The sequence below is a fragment of the Microtus oregoni genome, unplaced genomic scaffold, assembly GCF_018167655.1.
Source record: "Microtus oregoni isolate MIOR12 unplaced genomic scaffold, Mior012 000018F_ref0000195, whole genome shotgun sequence".
NCBI classification, from domain to species: domain Eukaryota; kingdom Metazoa; phylum Chordata; class Mammalia; order Rodentia; family Cricetidae; genus Microtus; species Microtus oregoni.
The window spans coordinates 11,621,066-11,646,043 of NW_024543077.1; the positions used below are offsets into that span (position 1 = coordinate 11,621,066).

General features: G+C 36.2%; 1 protein-coding gene across 1 annotated transcript in view; it reads right to left on the bottom strand.

Annotated features, from left to right (window-relative positions):
* LOC121459013 (semaphorin-3A) overlaps positions 1 to 24,978 on the bottom strand; it is a 307,174-nt gene that overhangs the window by 83,481 nt on the left and 198,715 nt on the right. The window contains exon 7 of the mRNA XM_041668475.1: positions 2,306 to 2,399. Coding sequence (XP_041524409.1) covers positions 2,306 to 2,399 — 94 coding nt within the window. The remainder of the gene's footprint in view (positions 1 to 2,305; positions 2,400 to 24,978) is intronic.

The window sequence follows — 24,978 nt, forward strand, 5'->3', positions numbered from 1 at the left end:
AGAAGTATAAGAGAAAATGCCCCAAAGCCAATAAAGAATATTTTATGTACCGTGAGGGGAGAATTTGTAATACACTGCCAGAGCAAACAACCACAACAAAGGAAGTTACGGCCCTTGAAGTAAAATGGTGCTTCATGGGAGCAACGGTGGATTAGTGGATAAAGTCGCTTGCCACCAGTCTGCCCACCTGAATCCAATCCCCAGGACTTACATAGAGTGGGGAAAGAAGCAACGCCTGAGAGTGTCCTCTGACCTCCACACACAACTGTGGTGCTGGAGCACTGACACAACCCAGCACACTCAACAGATAAATAAATATTTAAAATTTAAAAAAAATGTCATTGCGGATGTTTTAAGGGAATTTTTTTACCTGATCTGAGTGGAGCTGTTCTTCTATCTGCACTTATTTTTGACTGATTCAGAACTAATTTATTTGACTTTATGAATATGTACTTCATTGCTCTGAAAGTTATGGACGCATTTTGCTGGAGTGGGTGTGTTAGGTCTGGACTCCCCCAGAAAGCGTGTGCTTCTGAAAGGTCTCTTGTTCCTTCTCCACCACATATCCTCTCGCTGAACTTCAGTCATTCTTTCCTCCCTTTCATCAACCTATACATCTATTTCAAAGAAACCCTAATATAAGACCAAACTTTGGAGTTTCTTTTCCTTCATGGGCCTTGTGTGGCTGCATGCCATACGAGCTATGTAATACTGACTGTCATCAGCCTTTCTCAGTGGAATAATAAAATAAATAAGCAAATCCCTTCAGAGGAACATACCACAAGCTAACTCAGCTTTAGACACACTTGTACAGACTGCTTTTTGAGTAATATGTTTCATTTTTTTGCGTGCCATTTAAATAAATACAGGTTGCAAGTCAGAACAAGGCATGATTTCCCTCATTGTGTGAGACAACTTTCAAATTTCAGCCTGCATGCATGAGGAAGGCATGCACATGTAAACACCAGATCACCCATTAACAGGAAAATTACACATTTGCTAAGTCGGCAGTTGTCCTTCAGGTTTAAAAAGTCTTTTAAAAAATGTTTCATAAAGGGATCAAATGGACTAGAATTGTCTAGATTGAAGAGCCATAAAATAGGTAATTTATATTGCAAAATTTTATTCTAAATGGAGCAAAGGTAGGTGATAAAATAAACACTGGACCATATTGGATATATATCTCTGTGGTTAGTACAGTTGTCTCTACAACTAAAGTTTAATTTTCTTGAGTATAAAAAGCACTTTGACAAGGGAAGAAATGGAAAACATTAAATTTATGCAAAATGAGCTAAGCCTTAATTTACTTTAAACATTCTAAACTTTGATGCCTGAAAACTTTCATTATTTTTAATGTAAACACTTAATAGAAAAGAGTACAAATATAATGTGTATAGGGTTGCTGATACATGTAACTAAAAAAAGCAAGAAGAATGAAAAATGTTAAAAGGAAAGAAAGAAGAGGAGGTGGGAGTGAGGAAGAACACACCCATAACTCTATACTTTTAGCTTCTATTTCATTAAGACAAGTTTACTGGTGAATGAACGAGTAAAAATTCTTCACACTCCATACAGACTAACATTCCTACTTCTATCCCTGACTCTGATCTTTAGCTTTGTATGTATTCTCCAACCCTCTGCAGCAGAGACAAACAAGAAAAGAAGGAGAAAGAATAGAGATGAAAGTAAGGAAAAAGTAAGTCTCCTAAGCCATTTTGTGAGTGTTAAAGCAGTGAAGAGGCTAAAATCATTAAGGGGGAAAATATAATGACAGAATATTTTCCTTAGGCTGGCATATACAACAAGATACTCCAGCGAGTCAAACAAGATGCACCAGGGAGTCTCTGCCAATGAATGGTACCACTTGGTTTAATCATGCCAGAGAAGGGGTCCAAACATTGACACCGTGGTGTCTTGAAGTACATTTCTCACTATACACTGAATGCCATCTTTTTAAACCATATCTCAAAGCCTACATTCTATTTATTCATCAAATGAAAATGAAATAATACTTACAAACGCAAAAACTAAAGTTCAGTGAATGATGTACAACATTTGAGCCAACTATTCTCAGGGTATAATTAAACTATTTCCTAAAACACAAATCAGTTTGAGTAAGGCAATCACAATCAACAATTAGTGATTTTTTTTTAATTCCTTTAAAAATATTTGTGAACAGCGCAACTGTTGCTCTGCTTCTGAATCTGCAGGAATAAAAATGACAGATCTTGGCAGGTGAAAGGAATGGGTCACCTTGCCCTTGGTTATAGCAGATTCGCTATGTAGTTGATCATTAGTTACATACCTATTAGGAGAGAGGCTGTCAGTAGTTTGGGGTCATAAGGACTCTTTCCACGACCGTTTTCAAAATGGGAGTCCTGTAGCTTAAAAATGTTGTCCTGCAGATTGAAAGAAAAGAAAGGTTCCGTTTATTCACAGAAGTGTGTTCAGCATGTCAGTAAAGCAAAGAGAAGTTGAGTATTCCCATCCAACACAGAGTACTTTAATTTGTTTCAACTTTGGAGAAGACAAATGAAGTCAATGGACTGAAGGAGCTACGACTAGCCAAACGGCTACTCAGTTTGTTGGTTTGGAGTTTTCCTTGTTTGTTTGCTGGTTTGTTTTTTGGTAGCTGTGAGCATGGTGCAAGTTAAAAAGTCCACAGGCCGAGAGCAAGACTTATTGTGGTAGAACTAATAACAACTTTTTAAATTTCTCAGGTTTGCCACGTAAGATCTGTGCAAATGGCTCTTGGGAAAACAAAATTTAGAATGATGTAAAATGACTCATTTTATTTTTTGATAGAGAAGAAAAATAACAATTAGATTGCATTTCTAGATGACTCCTATTTTATTTTCTGTACACACAATCCATTAAAAAGTATTTAACCACAGCAGTCAATTCCCCTACTCCACTTCTGTGTAATTGACATGCTCCTACTGTGCTTTATAAGACTCAGTAACCTAGTAAGGGACATGAAATCATCCTTCTTTCTCTACAAGGGAACCACTGCTCTAGGAAGAGTCTGTCTGTGAGGTGGCACCAGGGAAGAGCAAACACTTTTACACTTCCTCCTTTTTTTTTTTTAACACATAAGTCACATCTTTGGGGAGGTCAAATATCCAGATACAGTAAATAAACTATTAACTAGATGCAGAAATATGTTTATGCCCCCAGATAGCACGTGAATAACATGTATGCACGACAACAAATGCCTGAGAAGTAGGTCAGAGACTCCTGGCTCTGAACCCTCTGTCAGGATGTATCATGCTAGGTATAAGTGACAGCTGAATAAACTCAGGAGCCTTTCTGGCACACTGCATGTAAGCTTCTTCCTCTCAGTGGTTCATTAACCTGTCCAAAGACTGAAATAAAATAGTGGTGTTGGCAATTTTTCTACTAATCACAGAAAAGTATTTTCTAATGCATAATAGCAAATGATATTCATTTTATGGTCAATAAGCCATTGGTTTAACATTTAATATTTCTGATGGAGCTAATGGCAGGGTTTCAAACTATAGCTCTCAGATCCCATTTTGGATTGCAGAGAAAAGTGGAAAAGGAAGGAAACCAGGCATTCTGCAGTTCCATCATGGTGACATGAATTACCTGTATTACTGTTTCTTTCCATTGATTCGCTATTTTGTATCAGCTGTCACTAGCAATGATGGGTCTTTAGTTTCATCCTAAAATTAATACTGTGTAATAATTTATGGGTTTTCCCAGAATTGTGCAATTATAGCCGGAATGTTGGTGATCCAGGCACCAAGCCCAGCTTGGCAAATAATAAGATTCAGATTTTCTGTGATCATACCTTATCTTTGAACCACTGGGCCTAAAAAGTCAATTTTAATATGAATATTCCACCTTAGAGATTTACCGTAAAAATTACTGTGAAATTTATGTAAGGAATATTAATTCAGAAAATAAATAGGCTATGTTTTAATGTTGTTCTTATGATTACTCAAAGAATGTGTATATTTATAGCAACTTGTTACTTATATTGATCAACTTCTTCATGTGATTTGAAATAAATACTACATTACTACTTAATCATGGTTACATAAAACACCAGATATCTAATCGTATTTAGAGACTTCAATACCAAAAATACAACATGAAAATAATTAACTTACACTAATGGAGACAGACAAGTACTTAAAAGTAATAGTTTGATTTCATGGAGTTTTATTAAACTTAGAAACTAGAGGCCAAAGAGTATGTTTAGGAGGATGTAGCTATGCTTAAGCCCATAGTTTACAAATCATATAAAATACTATAAAATCAGTAACTATGAATATTTGTTAAAAGTTGGAGGAAACACTGGGAGAACTGATGGGAAAAATGGGAAAAACGTGATTGCCTCTTTTACTCATGGATACTTTGTTAGACCCAACTACACAGAGAAGCCATCCTTTCAAAATATGAGAGACAGAATGTCGAGGATCATATGTCCACGTTAATCAGGCCATGTCAAGGTAGAGGAGGTGAGCTTCCAATGTCATGTAGTATTTGATTTACAGAGTAAAAGATTAGACTCCAAAGGAACCGAGGTCAAGCATGTCAGTCACGGTTTAAGAGGAGCCCCTGGGTCATGGTATCAGATAATATGCTCAGAAATTGCGTTCTTTTTGCTTAACTCCATCAATAACTACTAAATTTATCACTCATCTTGCTGACAAACATCTTTCCTCTAAGAATACTGCTACTTAAATTTCTGAATGTCTCCAGGACAAATGTTCTCTGTTGGTACAGGATTCTACAGTGCTACAAACACACAGTTTCTTTTCAGTCCAGTGAGATGCGGTCATGGAATATATATCTACTTTCTGTAGACGGCAGTATATAATGTTACTTGCATACACATACTTGTAGTTAAAAGTCCGTACCCACTATTTGAAAAAATGGGCCTAGAGATACTGAAATTGGACAAAATGGCTGTTATTCCTGGCTCTGCCTTTTGCTAGCTTTGGATCTCAGGCAAGTCCCTAAGCCTTTTTCAAACTTAGATTCCTCATCTGTACCAGAATAAATCTCACTCTAAATGTAAAAATATGTTGTGGTAATAGATAAAATATAATTTATCCTAAAAAAACTGTCGCTTTTTTCCTATAGTAAAATCATTGTCTCATGTTTATCAAAATTTTCCATGACACAGGATAAGTGACTTTATATGCTCACAAGCAAAAATTAGTATGGATTTTCAGAATATATGAAAACATTTGTTCTTGCATAGAGCATTGAACTTGTTTTTTCCTCTCGTTGGACAAAAGTATACTTGAAAAGCTCTACTGGGAAAAAAAACCTTCAAAGTACTAAAATGTTAATTTTCTTAACATATGAGATTTTTTTTCTTTTCCAAAACAAATGTGGCAGGCAATTTGTTTGACATCTTACTGATATTGGACACTCATAATCACACCAGTTGGTAGGTAGAGGCAGGAAGATCACACGTTCAAGGTTATTCATGACTGCATGGGATGTTGAGGGTGGCTTGGGCTACCTCAGATTGTACATCAAGTAAAAAGGATAGAAAACATGGAGAGTTTCTAGAAATTTCAACACTATTAAACCTTCAAAAAATGTTCGTTACTTAGCAAAAGGACACAATTATTCCAGCAGCATGTGTGATTTCTTTGTCAATTAATCTTTGTAATTATACATCTGATAATAGTTACTATTTAGAGTATATAATTAAAATATTCAACACAAAGAAAGCAAATAACTGAAATTAAAAATGAGGTGTAGAACTAAACAGCATTATCAAATATTAAAATACAAATGGATGAGAACTACTTTTTAAAAAAATCCATTGCTTTCTGGTAAATGCAAATTAAAATTATGAGATTTTTATCTTACCCCAGTAAGAATTGCCAAGATTAATCAAATAAATGATAGCAGATGTTGATGATGATGCAGGGAAAGGGGGACACTCACGTACTGCTGGTACAAATGCAAATTTATGAACCCACTTTGGAAATAAGTGTGGAGGTTCCTCAGAAAGCTGAAAATAGATCTATACTAACATTTGGAGATATCCCCAGTGAATGCTCTGTCTTACTGTAGACAATGTTCATTAGTGCTCTATTTATAACAGCCAGAAACTGCAAACACCTTAGATGTCCATCCACTGATGAATGGACAATGAAAATATGGTACACTTATATAATGGAGTGATATTCAGCTGTTAAGAAATAAAGGTGATGAGATTTTCATGTAGAGAGAGCTAGAAACAACTACTGTGATTCAAGTAATCCAGGCACGGATAGGCAAACCCTTCATGTTTTCCTTTGGGTATGTATGTTAGATTTAAAGCTGTGGATTTATGTTTCATTCAAAATAGTCACAGATCTTTGGTAGCAAGTAAGAGATTGGGCTCTGAAATTGGTTCTTCTACCGAATAAAATATACCATAAAGGGATAAAGGGTACCTTAGAATAGGAGAATTAAATGGAGATGGGGGTGGAAGGGCTGGGCAGAAGAGATAATATGGTAAGGAACATCTAACAATAAAGATTTTTTTCTAGAGTGATCTGGAAACCTATGGCTGTTGAAGCTTCCTAAAATATGTACATGTATAGATGAAATTTAAATGGAGTTCTCATATAATGGGGGAGAAAATATTCCAACTGGACATCATATGCTATGAAACAGAATCCCAAGTTCCAGGAATGGGTTTGACTTTTTAAGCCACTGGCCAAAGAAATCTCATAGACACTCTCCCAAATATCATAGCCTCCTACCACAATCTGAAAGTAAGCCCTATCCTGAATATCACTTACTTATATCATCACACTTGGAGCGATCTAGTCAGTGCTCAGGTTGACGCTTTGACCCCCTATTGAATAGCATTTACTTGCTGTAAGGCACCATGTATGTTAACAGGGGACAAAAATAATAACTGATATCATCCAGTTATGAGTCCTGCAATCTCCAACAGTGACCATTTGCAATATATGCCCTCTGGTACAATAGTAGAACAAACGCTATGTGAATAAGCAACTACTTTTCCATTGGATTCAAGGTCTGCTACATGATATGGAATCTATATTAACACTGCTAATGAGACCATGAACCTGAGAATAGATAGATCATGGACCCCATGAAAAACCTAATACATTTATGCTGTTAAGTGAGCATAGAGCTAAAATGTCTCCTAATGACATATTCCCTGTTCATAGAAGAGTGCATAGCTAAACCCTCATCAGAGAAGGTTCGTCTCATGTAGATGGGACATGACACGGAGACCCATAACTGGGCACTTAGCAAAAAGTGGGGGTCTTTGGAGCATTCTGCCCTGAATGAGTTATCTATATCATGCCCTTCTCTTCGAGGCTCTGAGGTCTATGTGGAAGAAGAGGCAGAAATATTATATGAGCCAGAGGTGGTGGACTACTCAGGAAAGAGTATTTCCCAGAAACAACAGGGCGGATGCATTTGGGAACTCCCAGAGATTTTTGACATCGTGCACCAGACTTGTACAAGTCCATGACAGACAACATTCCAGCTCAGAGAGCAGAAGTGGACACAATGCCCACCTCTAACCAAGACACTGTTTCTCATTGATACCAACTGGGAGAAGAAGCATACGTTTTCTTCAGTGGACTGCCACTGTGTCTATTAACAATACTCAGGGCATGCTGCATGTTCAGTAGTAGCTGGCCAACACAAACAGATTGCATGTTGTTTTTAATGTGTCTGTGTGTGTGCTCACGCATGTGGTGTGTGTGTGTGTCATGTGTGTGTGCTCAAGCGTGCATGTGTTTGTGTATGTGCACTTTGTTTCTGGTTTTTGTTTTATTTTTTTAGAGATAGAATGAGCATGACACTGAGGGACTAAGAAGGAGGGGAGGGATCTGGAAGCAGGTGGAAGGGGAAAGACTATGATCAAATTATATTGTTTACATATTTTTAATGTGCATTTAAATGCATCCTTCTTAGGCTGCAGAGACTGCTCAATGATTAGGGAAACACGGTGCTCTTGCAAAGGACCCAAGTTCAGTTCCCAGGACCCCTATCACACAGCCCATCTATAAACTCCAGGTCCCGGGAATCTGATTTCTCTGGTCACCAGAACCACTTGCAATTTGGTAAATTCTCATAAACTGATGCACATGAGCAATTAATTTAAAAAATAAAATAAGTATTTAATTTTGTAAATATCCCCCTCTAGCATGTTGGTTGGATTCATTTAATGCTTCTGTTTCCACTTTTTGATGAGAAAGACCTATAAAACATGTGATGCTAGTTAATCACTGTACAGACTATGTCACACTATAACTGTGTGCTAATTTCCTATCTATATGTCATATATCATGTAGTTCATGGTTAGGTTCTACTTGAAAGACCTTTGGAAATTTTTTTGCTACCCAGTGATTTTCTGCTTTATAAAAATGTTAAGTAGATCACATATGCAAATACTAAGACTAGAGATCCCAAAGTCTGTGGGCATTGTTAAAGTATATAGCTTCTTCAATTTACTTGTGCTGAAATAGTTGAATTCATGTTTAGCAATCCATGCGCTCAATGAATGAACTCTAATTGCTTTAGCAGGCACTACACACATCACATAAGTTATTGTGCCTTATTTTATTACACGATTGCATCAGTTTTCTGCAACTATTTTTAGTTTTCAAGACTACTCTTTCTCCTTTGTCTTTTGGATTTCCTGAACATTACTGGGCTGGTGAGGTAAGGCATTAGAGGAAATAATAACCATGCTAATATCTACTCCAAAGTCTTATAAATTAGAAACCATTGCTGACATCATGGCAGTAAATTTCTTAAATCTCAATCTTGTCCAAGTAATAAATTTTGGCAATACTGTTGCAATCTAAGCTACTTTATTTAATGATTCAAACATGAACTGTGTTTTTAAAAAATGGAAGGGAAATAAAATCCTGCTCATGTGAAGAAGAAGGCACGTTGGGCTGGGGAGAACTGTGTGACATTTTGTAAAACCCAATGCTTCAGACAATTTTTAACGAATCGACTTTTTGAGCTTCTTGCATTTCTTTTCCCTGCTTCTCACAGAAGATATCTTCCTTACAAGATAATTTGATTTCCCAAGATTCCTTAACTCTGCCATGATTCTGTGATCTCTCCAGAAACCCCTTCGTCCTTCCTGACACAACATGACCTTTCCTTAATTTCGGAAGTCACTTCCTAAGAGAATTGCTTATTGGTTTTTACAAACATGCTTTATTAGGTTCTTTTGCATTTCTTAATTAAAAATGGTATACAGGCAATGAATGGACAGGACAAGTCTGTGGTCTTTCGGAAAGAATGAATGCAATAAGATACCACAGGAAATACTGTGGCATACTGCGCTTTGACAAATAAGTTCCTTTCTGGCTCAAATTCATCCGGAACTTACTTTTCCTAAAAGGGTGACTCCAGACGAACACTGTGCAACAGTGTCCAGCCATGACGCATGTCTCCTTCTTTAATTTATATTAATTTAAAACAGGAAAGCTCCCATTTCTCACTGGCGTTAGTCACATTTCAAATAGTACACAGCCACACGTGGCCTACGGCTACAACACTGAGAAAGTTATCTTTAACATCATCGCAGCCTGAATGAGTCCTTCCTCTTAGAAGCAGAGTAAAGAGCTAGGCATGCATAGTTTTCTTGGACAGAAAAGTTGACCTCGGTCCCAAATGACAACATCTGCAAGGAAAGATCATACTGAAAACATTAGGTAGGTAATTTTTATTTTGTTATAGGAAAGAGTTGTGCTATGTAATAGCCAAGTCAGTGTTGACAAATCAGCTTCCATCTGCTGCTCTTGGATTTGTCATTCTTCTCCGTGGAGTCTCTCCCTCAATCAGCTTCAGCAAAGCTAGACACAACTTCAAAAGCTAAAATCAGTCACTGAAACCTGATGAAATCATGTAATAGTGTATGACACAATAACTTACGTGACGTATGTGTGGTGTCTCCAAAGGTAATTAGAGTCCATGAAGTGAGGTTTGGGTTTGTGTAGTGCTAAAAATCAATACATTTATTACCTAAAGTTTAGGTCAAGATCTGCAGTTCTTTATATGCCCCCGATTTTTGTGTGGGAAGCAGATTTTTCTGGAGGTTGCATAACACTCTAGTCATTCCTCCCTTTGCCTTCAATGATAACTCACTCTTTTTCATATTAAATTCTCTTAAATGACGTACAGATCTTGTTATATTATTATCTTCATGTAAGAAGAGTAAACTATGTATTGTGTTGTAACCAGTGAATAAATGAATGATCAGCAGTATTAATTTCTCAAGGTGATGTTCATTAACGTTCGTATATTATTGGTATTTGTGTACTTGAAACATTAGAATACTCTAGTTCTAAAGCTAGGAGAGTTTAACCCTAAACTAACTCAACTTGTTTTCATTGATTTTTTTTTTTTTAAAAAAATATGGGGCAGGTAGTCTATAACTCTCTTTTATCAATTTTATCAGTAAATATAATGACCCTTTTTATAGCCACCTTCAAGAAGAGTTAAACTCATCAGGTTGTAGAATTTATACATCTTCTGACTCTATGCAACATTGTGTCCAACCTTCTCAAGAACACTCCTCTTCCTGATAGTTTTCACTCGGTAGGAATTATCACAGCTGTGTCGGGGTGAAGACATGTGCTACATCAAAACTGAAGAAGCTGTTTGCATTTACTATGCATGAGTTTTTATGCATAGTAGTACATAATTTGTTTCATCCTGCCTTCAGTTTTGAGACTAGCTCTCACTGTGTATACCGGTCAAACCAGATTCTCACTATGTAGACCAGACTGACTTCTTGCCGCTGATTCTGGAGTGCTGAGTTGAAGGGTGTGTGCCACCACACTCAGCAACGGCATGATTTCTTATTGGTATTTTCATATTTGTATTTATTTTAAAGAATTTAATAATTTATATGTTTTTAAAGCACTAGTATAAATATTTGTTTAGGTAAGAAATTCACATTGAATTGTGTAAGATATTTATCTGAAATGAGAAAATGAAAGGTCTATTTATTAAAATTGGAAATCACAACAGAAATATCTAAGAGAAATGTATCATATTCACTTTTTTAAAGCTTAAATGCATTTGAAGGAAATTTATCAACATTGACCATAAACTGAGATCTCACTGTGCCTTAAGCAGTTATACATAGCATTTAATGTGGATTCCAGACAGACTTTAAACCTGCTTACTGTAGTAGATAGGAACACCCCACCATGATAAGAATTCAAGGAGTTTCTGCTTCAGAAACTGAAGTTCATTTGCCTCAACCCCTGAGAGATGGCTTTGGGCAAGTGATGAAAGTGTGGTAATGCTCCTGTGTTTTTACACATCGGGGAAGGTTGAGGGCTTCAGAGGGGTCCCCAGAAAATGCTGAAGACAGGAGGGAGTCAGATTATTCTATCTGAAGGAAACAGAATGAGGGAAATCCCCAGAGTAAATAAATGTGATCCACAGTTGAGCAATGACAGAAAGTTGAGTCTGCACAAGGAAGCATATATACATATATTGAGATAACAGAGAACAATAAATTTGCGTCCCAACTGGAACATTTTCTGTGCCAACACAAGCTGTTTATTTTGGCTTTCAAAGGTGTGAGTGATAGTTGGGTAACAATGGCATCAAAGAGTCTTGACCTAATGATGCGTCTGACAGTGATGTGGGATGGCTTAGTGAAATGAGAACCTCCCATCCTGTGCAGGGAGGACTTGGATCTTAGTACACGATATAGCAGCCCAAAGAAGTTCTTGTGTATGTTGTGACTTGATCAAGTCATTTACTGTCCTCTTAGGTGTGTTTCTCAATCTTTATTGCATCAAAATTCCCTTTGAGGGCACAGACATTGGGCAGAAGGCATTCCTGTATTTTGTAAGCACTCAGAAGGGTTTATGGACTTTACCAAGTCGTTGTGAAACATTCTAAGTATTTTCTGTGCAAAGAACTTGCTGCTTCTCCACAAGGTGTGAGTCTGATTGTGTGTCTCTGAGTTCTACGTTTGCTTCTTCTGTTGCTTTTTGTAATTACAAATGTTCTCAGAATTTACATATTCTGTTCTATGTACATCTAGCAAATATCACTGCCAAGTTCTGTTATTTGGTATCCATTATTTATTTTTTTTATGAATCCAGCAATTGAACTTCCGCCCCCATTTCTTTGTTAATCAAGTTATTCAAACTTAGTTTCCTGCCTTTTTCAAAATCTCTTTATTTTGCACTGTTATTTCAAAATTGAGAGCTATTAAGAGTCCTTGACTCTTCAAAGGAATATAAGAGCAATCACTAATAATAAGCCTCATAAAAATTACTCTGTCAGAAATAGTTATTTAACAATATACATTGCAAGAAGACACAAAGGAATTGTAAATTTGGGTCCCTGTCACCAAATGCTGAGAAATTTTAAAAGGCAATGCTCTGTGAATAAACAGGTATAATTTCCCCCAATTATAGTATGCTAGCCATGTCTTGTATCTAGCTGATGGACAGTCACTTCACATTGGAATTTTATAATTCCTATAATAACGCAAGCAAAAGTTGCTGCAAATAAAGACTATTATTAGCTGAAAATGAATGTTGGCAAAAGATAAGTTAAAGAAAATGTATACCTGTAAGGATTCTCAGGTAATATACGCACTAATAACTTATTTTTCCACTAATTATTTTGAGTTTTTTCATAAGATGTTTCATGACTAAACTACTTGCTGTTGTAAATGCAGGTTTTGAAGCTGAAATACTTGAATAAGTTGTTATTCTATTGAATGGTTTCCACTTGAAAAATAACACATAGCAAAATTTTCACAGAAAAAAACAGAACCATTGCCTGGTGGTGTTGGAGCACATGTTTAACCCCAGTACTTGGGAGGCAGAGACTTGCAGATCTCTGTGAGTTCTAGGCCAGACTGGTCAACAGAATGAGTTTCAGGACAGCAAAGGCTACACAAAGAAACACTGTCTCAAAACAAAAAACAACAACAACAACAAAATTACAAACATCATCAAATGTATGAACATTTTGACAAAAGGTATTTCTATTAAGACAAGATATATTTGTGCTATATTAAACAAATATGTTACTATGTAATAGTAATTGAAATATGACCAATTTCTAATTCTCAGTTATACTGTAGGTTCTTTTATGTTTAATACAAAATTTGCTTCTAGAGAATTATTACTGGAATTTATAATGCAGACATGAATAACTTCACCAACATTCTTAGAACAATGACAACATTCCTGGAGAGTTCATCTGCATCTTCCCCTAGAAGATTGCATGCTCTTTTTTCAATAATTTTACAATACAATGGTAGTTTCCCCTCCCGCTTCTTCTCCTGTTCCCCTTTTCACCCCTGCCTCTCCAAATCCACTCCTTTGTTTCTGTTTAGAAAGGGGCAGGCCTCTCCTTAATTGCCAACAACACTCTCTTCTTTGACTTAAATTTCTACTGCCCCTCCAACTATTGTCTTAACACTACGAAGCTTTTACTTCTTAATTTAATGTTGAGATATTATGAGGTTTTTTGTTACTTATTATAATTGTAATTTTGAACTTTCTTGTTGTTTGGTATTTAAGGAAGACATAATAAAAACACTGATGTTTCTGCATTCTGGGATCTATAGTCTACAAGTACTATTGCCCCAACTGTTAATTACCTGTTCAAGAACAAGTTTTAAAGTTTCACTTAAAATGCTAATATAATCTATGAAATGGAGACACTATAAAATGTCTTCAAGTGTCAAGTGAGTTATAAGGTATAATGACACTGGTAGCATGTGTAAATCCTAGAGTGATTTAGCTATTAGTAACTTTATTTATAATAAATATATGATTAGTTGAGCATGGTGGCTCAGGCTAGTAATCTTAGACCTGTTAAAGATTAGTGACTTAGCACTGAGTTTAATACCACCCTTGTCCATCTCCAAATAATAAATAAATAAACAAACAAACAAATATGCACCATTTCTATGCTAGTGGTAGAATAATTCATTTTTGTAACAAATAATAGCTAGTATCTGCTAATCTGAGAGCTAACCATGCATTTTCAAGGATTTATATGTATTTTTGCATCATTTTTAAATATACATTGCAATTATCTCTATATGTATTCATATTAAAAATAAGAGACAAAAAAGTGACTTGCTTAATTCATAGAACTAGTTTGTAGCTAAACCAGGCAAACTAATTTTATGTTCAGTACTGAAACAACAAAAATCTGATGTTTATCATTTGAACTCTTGAGTATTTCATTCTTGAATGAAATTTTATTTCTCTTCATGACTATGTTGTATGCATAGAATACACATGTGTGTATGTTATTCATATACACACACAGACACACACATATATGTATGTATGTATATATATATATATGTTCTAGTTCTTGTAGCTCATACATACATCAAGCTCCTAATTAAACTTAATTAAATTGTCTCTGACACATAATATAGTCCTCCTGTTATCTTGTATATCATTGAAAGCAACTAGAAGGAATTAACATATTTCTCATTTTATTTGTTGAAAATGCACAGTTCCTCTTTTCAACATTTGGGAAAGTAGTATCACTTTATTTCCCCTTTCCTAGCAACAACACAGCATGCCTTATTGCTGGATTAAAGAGGATTTGCCCTCTCAAGTGTAAGGGATCTGAATTTATCTGGGCTCCCCACACAACCTCAGGGCCATAATTCATCTGCTTTTTGTCATCATTAAAATTAATAGCATAAACCAAAGAAAACAGAAAGCACATGTGTTCATACTTCATGCAGATTATGTTTTTAATAGGAGCTTAATTTGAGTTTATGCAGATATCACAAGCTGTCATGGTCTAATTATTCAACTATGAATGCCTGTTAACTCCCAAGGTGTATTACACTGAAAGAAAAAATTCTACGTTGGCTAGAAGGAGAAATTCCAGAACATAACCAATTTACTCTGCATAGCTTTGCCACTATTAAACCTAGTAAAACAAGGTCAAAGTAAAACAATCATGAGGCAGAACGTGAAGAAAAGGGACAACTCACTTATCTTTTCATATACGTGTTTTAATTATTTTTTTTTTATGTATGGTCTTAGCATTCCATAAACCAGTCAGGTCTGTATTATAAATTGTGAGAATACAGCTATTAGCTTCACTTCTTTTTATAAATCTCCTTCTCACATCCATGTTTAGCTATCACTGAGAAATCTTACCAATTTATACATAAATATGTCAACAAAGGGAACATATGCATGGAGAAGTGTCTGAACTCACTCATATGGCTTCTTTACATTTCAAGCTATTTTTTTCCCCTCAGAGAGATGCCATCTGGAAAGTGAGGAGGCCAAAAGATGAACATTTTATTTATCCCCAACTTGGTTTTAGCAATGCTTGTCATTCAAATGTGTCATAATGATGTGATGTAACTTTGATATTCTTTTAGCAAGTTAGCAAAGACTTCAACCATAATTATTATTATTTTGGCAGAAACGTTGCAGGAAACAAGTCGGCCGGGTTTTGCTAAAATGCAAATGTGAAAGAGACTCTGGGAATTGAAAATATCCACACAGCTTAACTTGATTATGTCACTTCTGGAAATCTATTTTAATGAAAAGAAAAGAGCAGGGTCATCACAGTGGCATTTAGAATACTGCACTCTGCAATGCCAGGAAGGATAGCTGTCGGGGATGGAATTTCTCCACAGCTGTTTGTTACTAAACAGGAGATAAAGGGGATGTTTTCACCAAGTGCACACATGATTTACAGCTATTACTTCTGTTCCTTATTGTGCACTAACGTAAATTATATTAAATATATGGAGAGAAAGTCTCAAAGTCATGATGCGAAATATTAGTTTGATACAGGTTCTGGGTACTGTTTTTATTTATAACATCTTTTCTATAATAATACTATGTACAACCAAATACAAAACATGTATTTTTGAAAACATACAGGTTTCTATAATTTATCATCTCTGTAGTTTGAATGTTATTGGACACCATAAGCTCATAGGGAGGAACACTATTAAGAGGTGTGGCTTTTTTGCAGTGGGTGTGACCTTGTTGGAAGAAGTGTGTCACTGTGGGTGTAGACTTTGGGGTTTCCTATGCCTAGTGTCTGAATCTACTTCCTGTTGTTTTCTAATCAAAATGAAGCCTTCCCCATGTCTGCCTACACACCTCTATTCCCCCGGCCATGATGATAATGGATGAAATTTCTGAAACTGTGAGCAAGCCACCTCAATCAAATGCTTTCTTTTATAACAGTTGCCACGGTCATGGTGTCTCTTCACAGCAAAAGAAACCTTAACCAAGGCATCTTTTAAGTAAATATTAAACAGAGCATTGTATGGACTTATTTTAGCCCAGAAACAGAATTTATTTACTAAATACACTTTTTAAAATTTAGATTCGGCTGCTTGGTAGCAGCACATGATCAGAAGCACGTGGCAGAAGTTTCTGAGTTCAAGGCCAGCTGGTCTCCAGTGAGTTCTAGTACAGACAGAGCTATATAAAGAAACCCTGTCTTGAAAACAAATATAAAGACACTGTTTAGATTTGAATGCTTCTTTTGGAGACTTGGGACTTTCTGTGAGGCAATTTGATGTTCACATTTATCCCTGGTTTCAATTCCTCTTTTACCTTTGACTCATGTCTCCATGGCAAATAGTAGGCATTTTGCACCTAACTAGTTGTCTTTGTATAGATTCCTTTCAACTAATAAAACCTACAGAAGGATTGGGTCACATTCTCATAGATAGGTTCCAAGGGGCTCTATGGTTTATCAGTTCATCAGAGTTGAACATTTAATTTAATAAAAACTTCAATGTTCCAAAGGTTCAGTTTCTATGAAATTATAAAGTCATACACGCACCTATTATTTCTCTTGCAATTAAACTGAATTTTAATGACAATGATATTTCATATATCTTCGTTTTATAAGAACACCCTAGTTGAGCACCATACTTATGGATACTTTGACTGTTTAAATATATATGAATTTATGTCTAAATTATCTAGAATTCTGAAGTAATAAAGAATGCTTTGAAAGCATGATTAGTAATAATATAATACACACAGAACAGTTTCTTCTTTGTTGAGGTGTTTGAGTTATTTTGTCTCTATGTATGGGTGTGCACTACCTGCATGCCTGGTACCTGCAGAACTGGAGGAGGGTTTCAGATCCCTTAAAGTTCGAGTTTCATTCAGGTCATTGTGAGACCCCATGCATGTTCTAGGAATTGAACTTGGGTTGTCGGTAAAAAGCAAGTGCTTTTAACCATCAAGCCATCTCACCAGCTCCCAGGACACTCTTTAAACAATGTGCAGATTTAATCGAGTAGTTTCTTTTATCAGCACATTAATTACCACAGAGATATTCTATGTCATCTGTTGAGTTAGCATTTGGTAATAATTTACAATCTATTATAGTGAACACTTGAATTATTTATGTGAGCATCTCACTCCCAAATGTCAGTTTCCGCCTAAGGAACAAGACTTCTTTGTCTCAATTAACCAAATTTAATTACATAATCTGAAATAAATCAAACATTTGACTTTACTTATTAACTAAAATATTTGATACTGAGAAATATGCCGTATGTCTAAAATTACCATTTGTTTGAACTTGGCATATATATAGCTAAATTATATTTCCAATTAAAGAAAAAAATAATAAAAGTTTACTAAAATTTATTTTTGTTATAGACAATGGTTAATAAATTAGTCTATTCATGGTAATTTACAATTAAAAGAGAGAAATGTTGTGTTTAAAGCATTACGATTTTGTAGCGGGTGAAGACTAGCATCTATTTGGAGAAATGTTTAGGAGAAAGGCTTCATTTAAATGGTAGCTTGGTTTAGGAATAAAATCAAGGTTAGTAAATGATGTTTTCTAGTTGTCGATACCCATAGATATTCGCACATTCTGTTCATTTGATCCCTGTGTACTATATTTATACATGTGTACTACTTAACAAATTTCCCAATCATTCTATTTGTTTATCTAAATATGTGGATGCACAAGTCAGAGCAGAGAATGCTGAATGTTAGGAAAACAGAAACAGAATTAAATGAACAGATTGACTACTTACCGCTTCCATCCCTGTCCTTCCTCATTTTGAGTTTCTTTCACAACAGCGTTGGGACAAAGTTGCGGGTGGCTTGCATCATGGTGACAGAAACAGAAGACTAAAGCTTGAGCACCTGTAGAGCCCTGAGACTGCCTCCTGGTTTTCCCTTCCTGGTGACTCGCCAATACAAGCCAGTCTCTCTGCCTGCTATGTACCCGATCAGAGAGAGGAATGGTGTGTAGACACCAGAGAGGGAATAACTCCACATCCCTTGCATTTTCAGGTTATAAATGATTTGTTTGAATTGTTCTAGCTGAAAAGCTGAGTAACAGAGTGAGCAGCCAAAGGTGGATGGGGAAAGTGCTAAAATTGCTGAAATTAAGTCATCGTAGGGAAGCACAGTTTATTGCACATTATCCAATGGTAAGGAACTTAGGTAACATCTAATAGTGTCATCATTTGCATACATTTTGAATTACTATATAAAGCAAAACTTATTTGGAAATAAGTATATTTTAATAGGTCATATTTATGTATGATCTTACTCAGAGTGGTGAGCCATAATTTAATGGAAAAGTTATTCTACAGTAATTTGTAAAATAAATTAGTCAAAAGATCATTTTTAAGAGATGACCCAAAAAATTCAGAGGTACTTGATCATAGAAAATCTAGAGGCAAAGTTAATGCCATCGTTATCTTTTGATGTCTATAAATTCTGTAAATTTTTCCCATTACCCAAACTCAAAAGAAATCCAACTCATTTCAAACTATTTCTTTCCAGTAAGTAGAAGGGAAATTTGGTGCTATCATAATATTAAATGCCATGGTCTCAGAGCCACAATCTACATCTAAAATTATATACAGAAAATTAATTAAACTTGTTCTTTGCATTGATTATCATGCACTATAAGAGGAAGATTGTGTAATGAAGATTGAGTGGGGCACTGATGTACAGGTAAAGCACTTTGTCATTAAGACCCTGAAGCGGCAGGTGACTTTAGGAGAAGTGTGCTTTCTAGATAGACAAGGGCAGGTGAACATAGGAGCTCACAGATAGTGAGACCTCACTCACATGACTCCAAAAGCTCAGGGGCTGCTGGGAGGATAGAGTAGGTTTTTGTAAAGGACGTAAATCTTGGTGAGCTGATCACACTTTAGGACAGGCCTCACTCTCCAAAGTGGTAGGGAAACACAAAACAAACTCAATGGAAGGTTGGGGTGGGGCTCAAAACTGAGTGCCTGGGAAGCTGACAGTGATGAGAGGGGCTGGATGAGGGAATATGATCAAAACACCTTCCACAAAATTATCAAAGTCTTAACAAAATTATTATATAGGTGAGAAGTTTGTTCCTCGACATTTTCAATGCAAACTTGCATTCACATTACTGTTGTCCACCGTCTCCATTGAATAGCCCACTTCTGTCAACCCCATGTCTCTTCTCTGCCAGTCCTTTCCCTAAACTCACGTTTCTGTTTTATTTTGAGGACCAGTGCACTTATTCAGGGCCATCTGTATGTCTGTGCGTTTGGAAGTCCCATCAGAGCTGCTGAACTCAACAGTGGCAGGTATCTTTTCTGGTTTTCATGGACTAATTTCAAGAAGACAATGTCAACTGTTGGTACTATTTATGCCTATGTCACCATTGTATAATGAAAGTAGTCTTGCTCTTACATACTTACATTTTTATATGATACATCTCTTCATTAAAATAAACAATAAAAATTAAATAATTTTGATTTCCAACTTGACTAAGAATTGCGGGGTGGTCAGGTTCGGGGAGGGACAGAGTGGGAAAGCAATGAAAGAGATATTTTGATGTAAGGAGCCATTATGGGGTTAGTATGAAACCTGTGTTAGGGAATTCCCCAGGAATTCACAAGGATGACCCCAGCTAAGACTCCTAGTAATAGTAGAGAGGGTATCTGAACTGGCCTTCCCCTGTAAACAGATTGATGACTATCCTAACTGTCCTCAAAGACCCTCATCCACTAACTGATGGAAGCAGATACAGAGAGCCACAGCCAACCACCAGGGAGCCCAGCAAAAGAGAGGAAGGAGGGCTTATATGGATGACAGTTGTGTAGCTTGGTCTGTTTGAGGGGCCCCTGGCAGTGGGATGGGGATTTATCCCTGGTGCATGAACTGGTTTTTTGTAGCCCATTCCTTATGGTGGGATGCCTTTCTCAGCCTTGATGCAGTGGGGAAGGACTTGGTCCTGCCTCAGTTGATGTGCCAGGCTTTGTTGATCCCCAATAGGAAGCCTTACCTTTTCTGAGGAGTGGGTGGAAGTGGATTGGGGAAGAGGTGATGAAGAGTGGGAGGAAGGGCAGGAAGGGAAAATGTGGTTGGTGCTTAAAATGAATAATTTTTTTTAAATAATGGTTATTTAAAAATCATTAAATAATAACTTCATGATATACTCTGCCTTAAATGTACCTTAAATGGTATTAAATTCATATCTGTATATAAATGTAGATATTCACTATATCAAATATTGTTTTAAAACTGTATTTCTTCAAATAGATGTAATGCAATGTTATAGATATATTTAAGGCTGAAAAGAATACTAACATAATATCCATCCCTTGTAGGTAGGTAGTTTTAAAATTTTAATTTAATAAATAATCCATCAAAAATGATAAAACTGATAAGATTCAGAGATGCTAAGTCACTACCTCAGGATAACAAGAGTTCCCACCGTTTAGCCTTTCTTCTGCCATGGTAAATTTTATGAACTATACTACATTTGATACAATTGTTAATTCTACAAAACCTGTTGTTCCCAAAGAAAAAAGCTGCATCCCAACTGCCATTGCTAGTTATTCTTTGTTACGTCTTGCTGACTTGTCCACCTTTGTGCTTGGTTGTCTATCAATAATTAAACGGGTAGACGGCGGGTACACAACTCACTTAGAAGCACCAGTGGCTTCCAGGCCTTTCCAGATGGTCCTAACATGTTTAATTAGTGAGTCTGAGTTCATTTTTTAGAATCATTTATACTTTTGCTATAAAATTGAATTTTCTTTTCCTTTCAAAATTCTTCTTATTACTTATTTTCCTACTGATGACTTTAGAGAAAACACTGAAGGTTAGCTGACAACGATTTGGCTGCTATTTCTAATGGTAGACACTAGGTCATTAGAACAAGTAGATTTTCCCTCCTCATAGCTAGTTAGTAAGTAGCTCTTGGCTAGTACTGTCCAATATTCTGGAATTACTATAAATGTCTGAATAAGTGATTAAGCATAATTTGATAAAATAATGTCATTCTCTATCTGAAAGAAATTTATCAACCTAGGCAATGACAATGAATACACAAAATAATTTCTAAACGAGTTATAATTTTTTATAATTTGTTTTACAAATGTCATTAACAAATACTTGAGTATATGAAGGAACCTAATATGGTTGTTGAATAGCTGGAATAAAACAGGGAATAAGGTTGAATCTATTAAAAAGGAGGCAAAATGACTTACAAACTCATCTGCTCATTCCAAATTTTCATGAGTCATAGAAAATTCTCTAAGTCTGTTTTGTTTAGAATGCCTCATGGCTCATGTAGAGTAGCAGGTAGTTGGAAGAAAATCAATTTAGTATTCTCGGTGGCTAACAACATACATGGATTATTCTCTGTGGTGTTTTAAAAGTGCTCTTGCAGGAGGCCCAATTGTGTGCTTTGCTTATAAATTTCAAAAATTCAAGAGTATTTTTGGAACTCAAGCTTAGCATTGTATCATTTAAACTTAACACCCCAGTCATGCATATGGCAGACCAGCTCCTTCTTCCGGAAGACCCTATGATACACCTGACATTCTCCTTTCAAACATAACATCAAAATTCAAACCTTCAAACCATAAGTCATTTTTAAATTCATTATTATTTTATTTCATTTCATGTATATGCGTTTGTTCCTGTTCGGCTATCTATGGACTGCGTGTTGTTTCTGGTACCCAGAGATGCTGGAAGACGGTGTCAGATCCCCTGGGGCTGGAGATACAGACAATTGTGAGCTGCCATGTGGGTGCTGAGATGTGAACAGTGGGCCTCTGGAAGAGCAGGCACGGCTCCTTATTTCTAAGCCTTCCCTCCAGCTTTAACCATGAGCTTTTACTCAATCCAAGACATTGTATCTTTTACATTCTCCCTTACTTAAATAAGGGGATAAGGGATACAAATCATTAGAGGAAAATAATGATATTATTTGTAGTAAGGCTATATAAAATCCAAAAAATTACCGTAAAATTAAGGGTGTTTAAGATGAAAATAGTTTTATGATATAAGCAATTCAGTAATTACACTCAATGTTTTAAAAGGGTTTGTACTCTAGCAAAAGTTCTCACAAATAAAATTCAGAATTTCAATTTAAATATTCATGCAACAGTTTGTAACTTTAGCACCCAACTCAGTATTTCCATTCCCTCTACCTCTGTCAGGTTTTCTCTCTCCTGGCCTTGCAGCCCTGTTTGATTTCCGTCTGTGCTTAGGCACCGCCCTCAGCTTAGCCCACTGGATACTTTTTTCTCCATGGATAGAGTCTGGAATTTTATGGTCAATTTCAAAGCTCCATGCAATGCGATATCCTCCCACATCTATGCTCTCATTTCCTAGATCACCCTCTCTCATCCTCCCCTCGCTTCTCCTAAACTTCAATACAGCCCATTGATGCCCTTAGCCAGAATTATCTCATTCCCAAAGCAGCATCCTCCCTTGCTAATACTGGCACATCCTTATCCTCTATGCCTAACCTCCCTTAAGAAACTTTCATTAGTAGGTACAGTATCACATTGCAAAGGTGCTTTCACGGTCCCACACACTGTAACTTTAGTTTTCTCAATTTCTCTAACTTTCTCAGCGTACAATTGCAATGAATAGTAACTAAATTTTTACAGTATTGGTCGGTGTTTGAGGTGAATCTTTTTCTAACCAGATCTATGTAGAAAAAAAAAAACACTCACTTTTTAAAATAAAATAAACGGTCAGATCTCTACCTTGTAATTCACAAGTTCATAAATTTTGTTTCAAGCCTAGGGATATTTGAGACAAATGGATGTTACTACGACATTTAGAAAACAGCCGCAAAGCTGCCACCGTTTTCAATGCCTCCTTACTTGCATTAGCTCCGCATCGGGTCATGGTCAGTCCCGATGGTGTACCTTCACACAGATGTGTTTTCTTTCACTGCCAGGCGTGTTGCGATGACTTCACCCACCTTACCGCCTCCACCACTGCTTTATCCCACACGGAACAGCATGGAAGCTCTTTGCTGTTGTTTTATTGTTAGTGCTAATATTTACAGTGTTCACAAATGACCCATGAAAATAGCTTTGTTTTCTTCACTTTCTAGCTAAGGAAATGCTTTGATATATGTTATCCAACTGATAATAGACCAGGAGTGTTACAACTGTGGTTTGAAAGGTCAAAGGATCATAATGGAAGTGGGTAGGCTCATAACAATGCTTGAGCTTGTGCTCCATAATATAAGTGACTTTTCAAAACTCTGCAAAAATGATGTGTTGGTGAGCTGCGGAGATATTTCGGAAATAAGGAACTGTACTTTTTAATCTCTTTTTCCCTACAGTTGTCTTATCGTTTTGCTCCACATGCTGAAAATGATCACCAGAGGCCCGTGCAACAGACATTAGACTTGAGAAACAAAGACAAGTCCTGGAATTCTTGAATGATTAATTTGGGAAGATATTCAGACCCATAAAGATAAATTTAGCCAGTTACACATTTGTTTATTCTTGCTGATCTACACTTCTTTGAATTTGATTCCATCTGAGCATCTTAGTTAGTTGTTCCAGGCCACACTTTCCCCTCAATTATACCTTCAAAATTACTTTATTTTGTAATACAGTCCCCACTTTTCCATACAGGGAAAATGAAGGACACACATAACTGACTTTCTTCTTGCAACGGCTCTGGTGTTTTATGATTCCTGTTACTTGGTGTTTTCATTGAATACAGTAATTCTGAGTATATAATACTTCAAGGTATTGCTTTACATTTTGACTTTATATTTATGTGTCTACATATCTACTTTCTTTTTATCCATTTGATTCCATAGCCATTCATTTTTCTTCAATGCCTGCCACCAGATCCAAAAGTACCATTTCTAATGCTACTCTTTGATTTTCATCCTTTTTTTGTGTGGGAATTCCCTCTGTATTCTGTGATTACCACTGGATAATAAAGGAACTGTTTTTGATCCTAAGACAGGAAGAACAGAATTAGTCGGGGAAAGCTAGGATGTATTCTTGGAGAAAGAAGGGTGGAGTTGGGGAGAAGCCATGGAGCCTCAGGAGACAAATGCTGGAAACTTTAGCTAGTAAGCCATAGCCTCATGGCAATATGCAGATTACTAGAAATTGGTTGAACTAAAATGTAAGAGTTAGTTAATAAGAAGTTAGAGCTAATGGACCAAGCAGTGATTTAATTAATACAGTTTCTGTGTGATTATTTAGGAGCTACAATTAATAGCCAGGAACCAACAGGCGGCTTCCTCCTACACTTTTATTTTTTTTGTAAATGGCAAAATGATCACTGAGAACCTAAAAGTCATGACTAACTACTAACCTTCCACTTCTTTTTTATTTGTTACATAATCAATACCCCACTTAAGTATTTTTCCCCAACTCTTATCCTCTGCAAAACAGGACCTCAACATTCCATTCTCTTACTTCCTGACCCAAGGATCAAGATAGATGAAGGATTTTCCAAATTTTATCACTTACTTGATCCTCATATCCAAAGCGTAGGACACACCTTGTGTTTTCAATTTCAATTATTTCTTTTAAAATACTATTTTGTCTTATAAACTAGCTCGCACAGTAACAGACTTATAAATGGGGTATGCATAGTACTTCATTTTGATTGATCCATCCTGCCTCAACACCTAAATATCAATTATCAACTTACTTTTATTTTAATCAAGGAGTAACAGCATTTC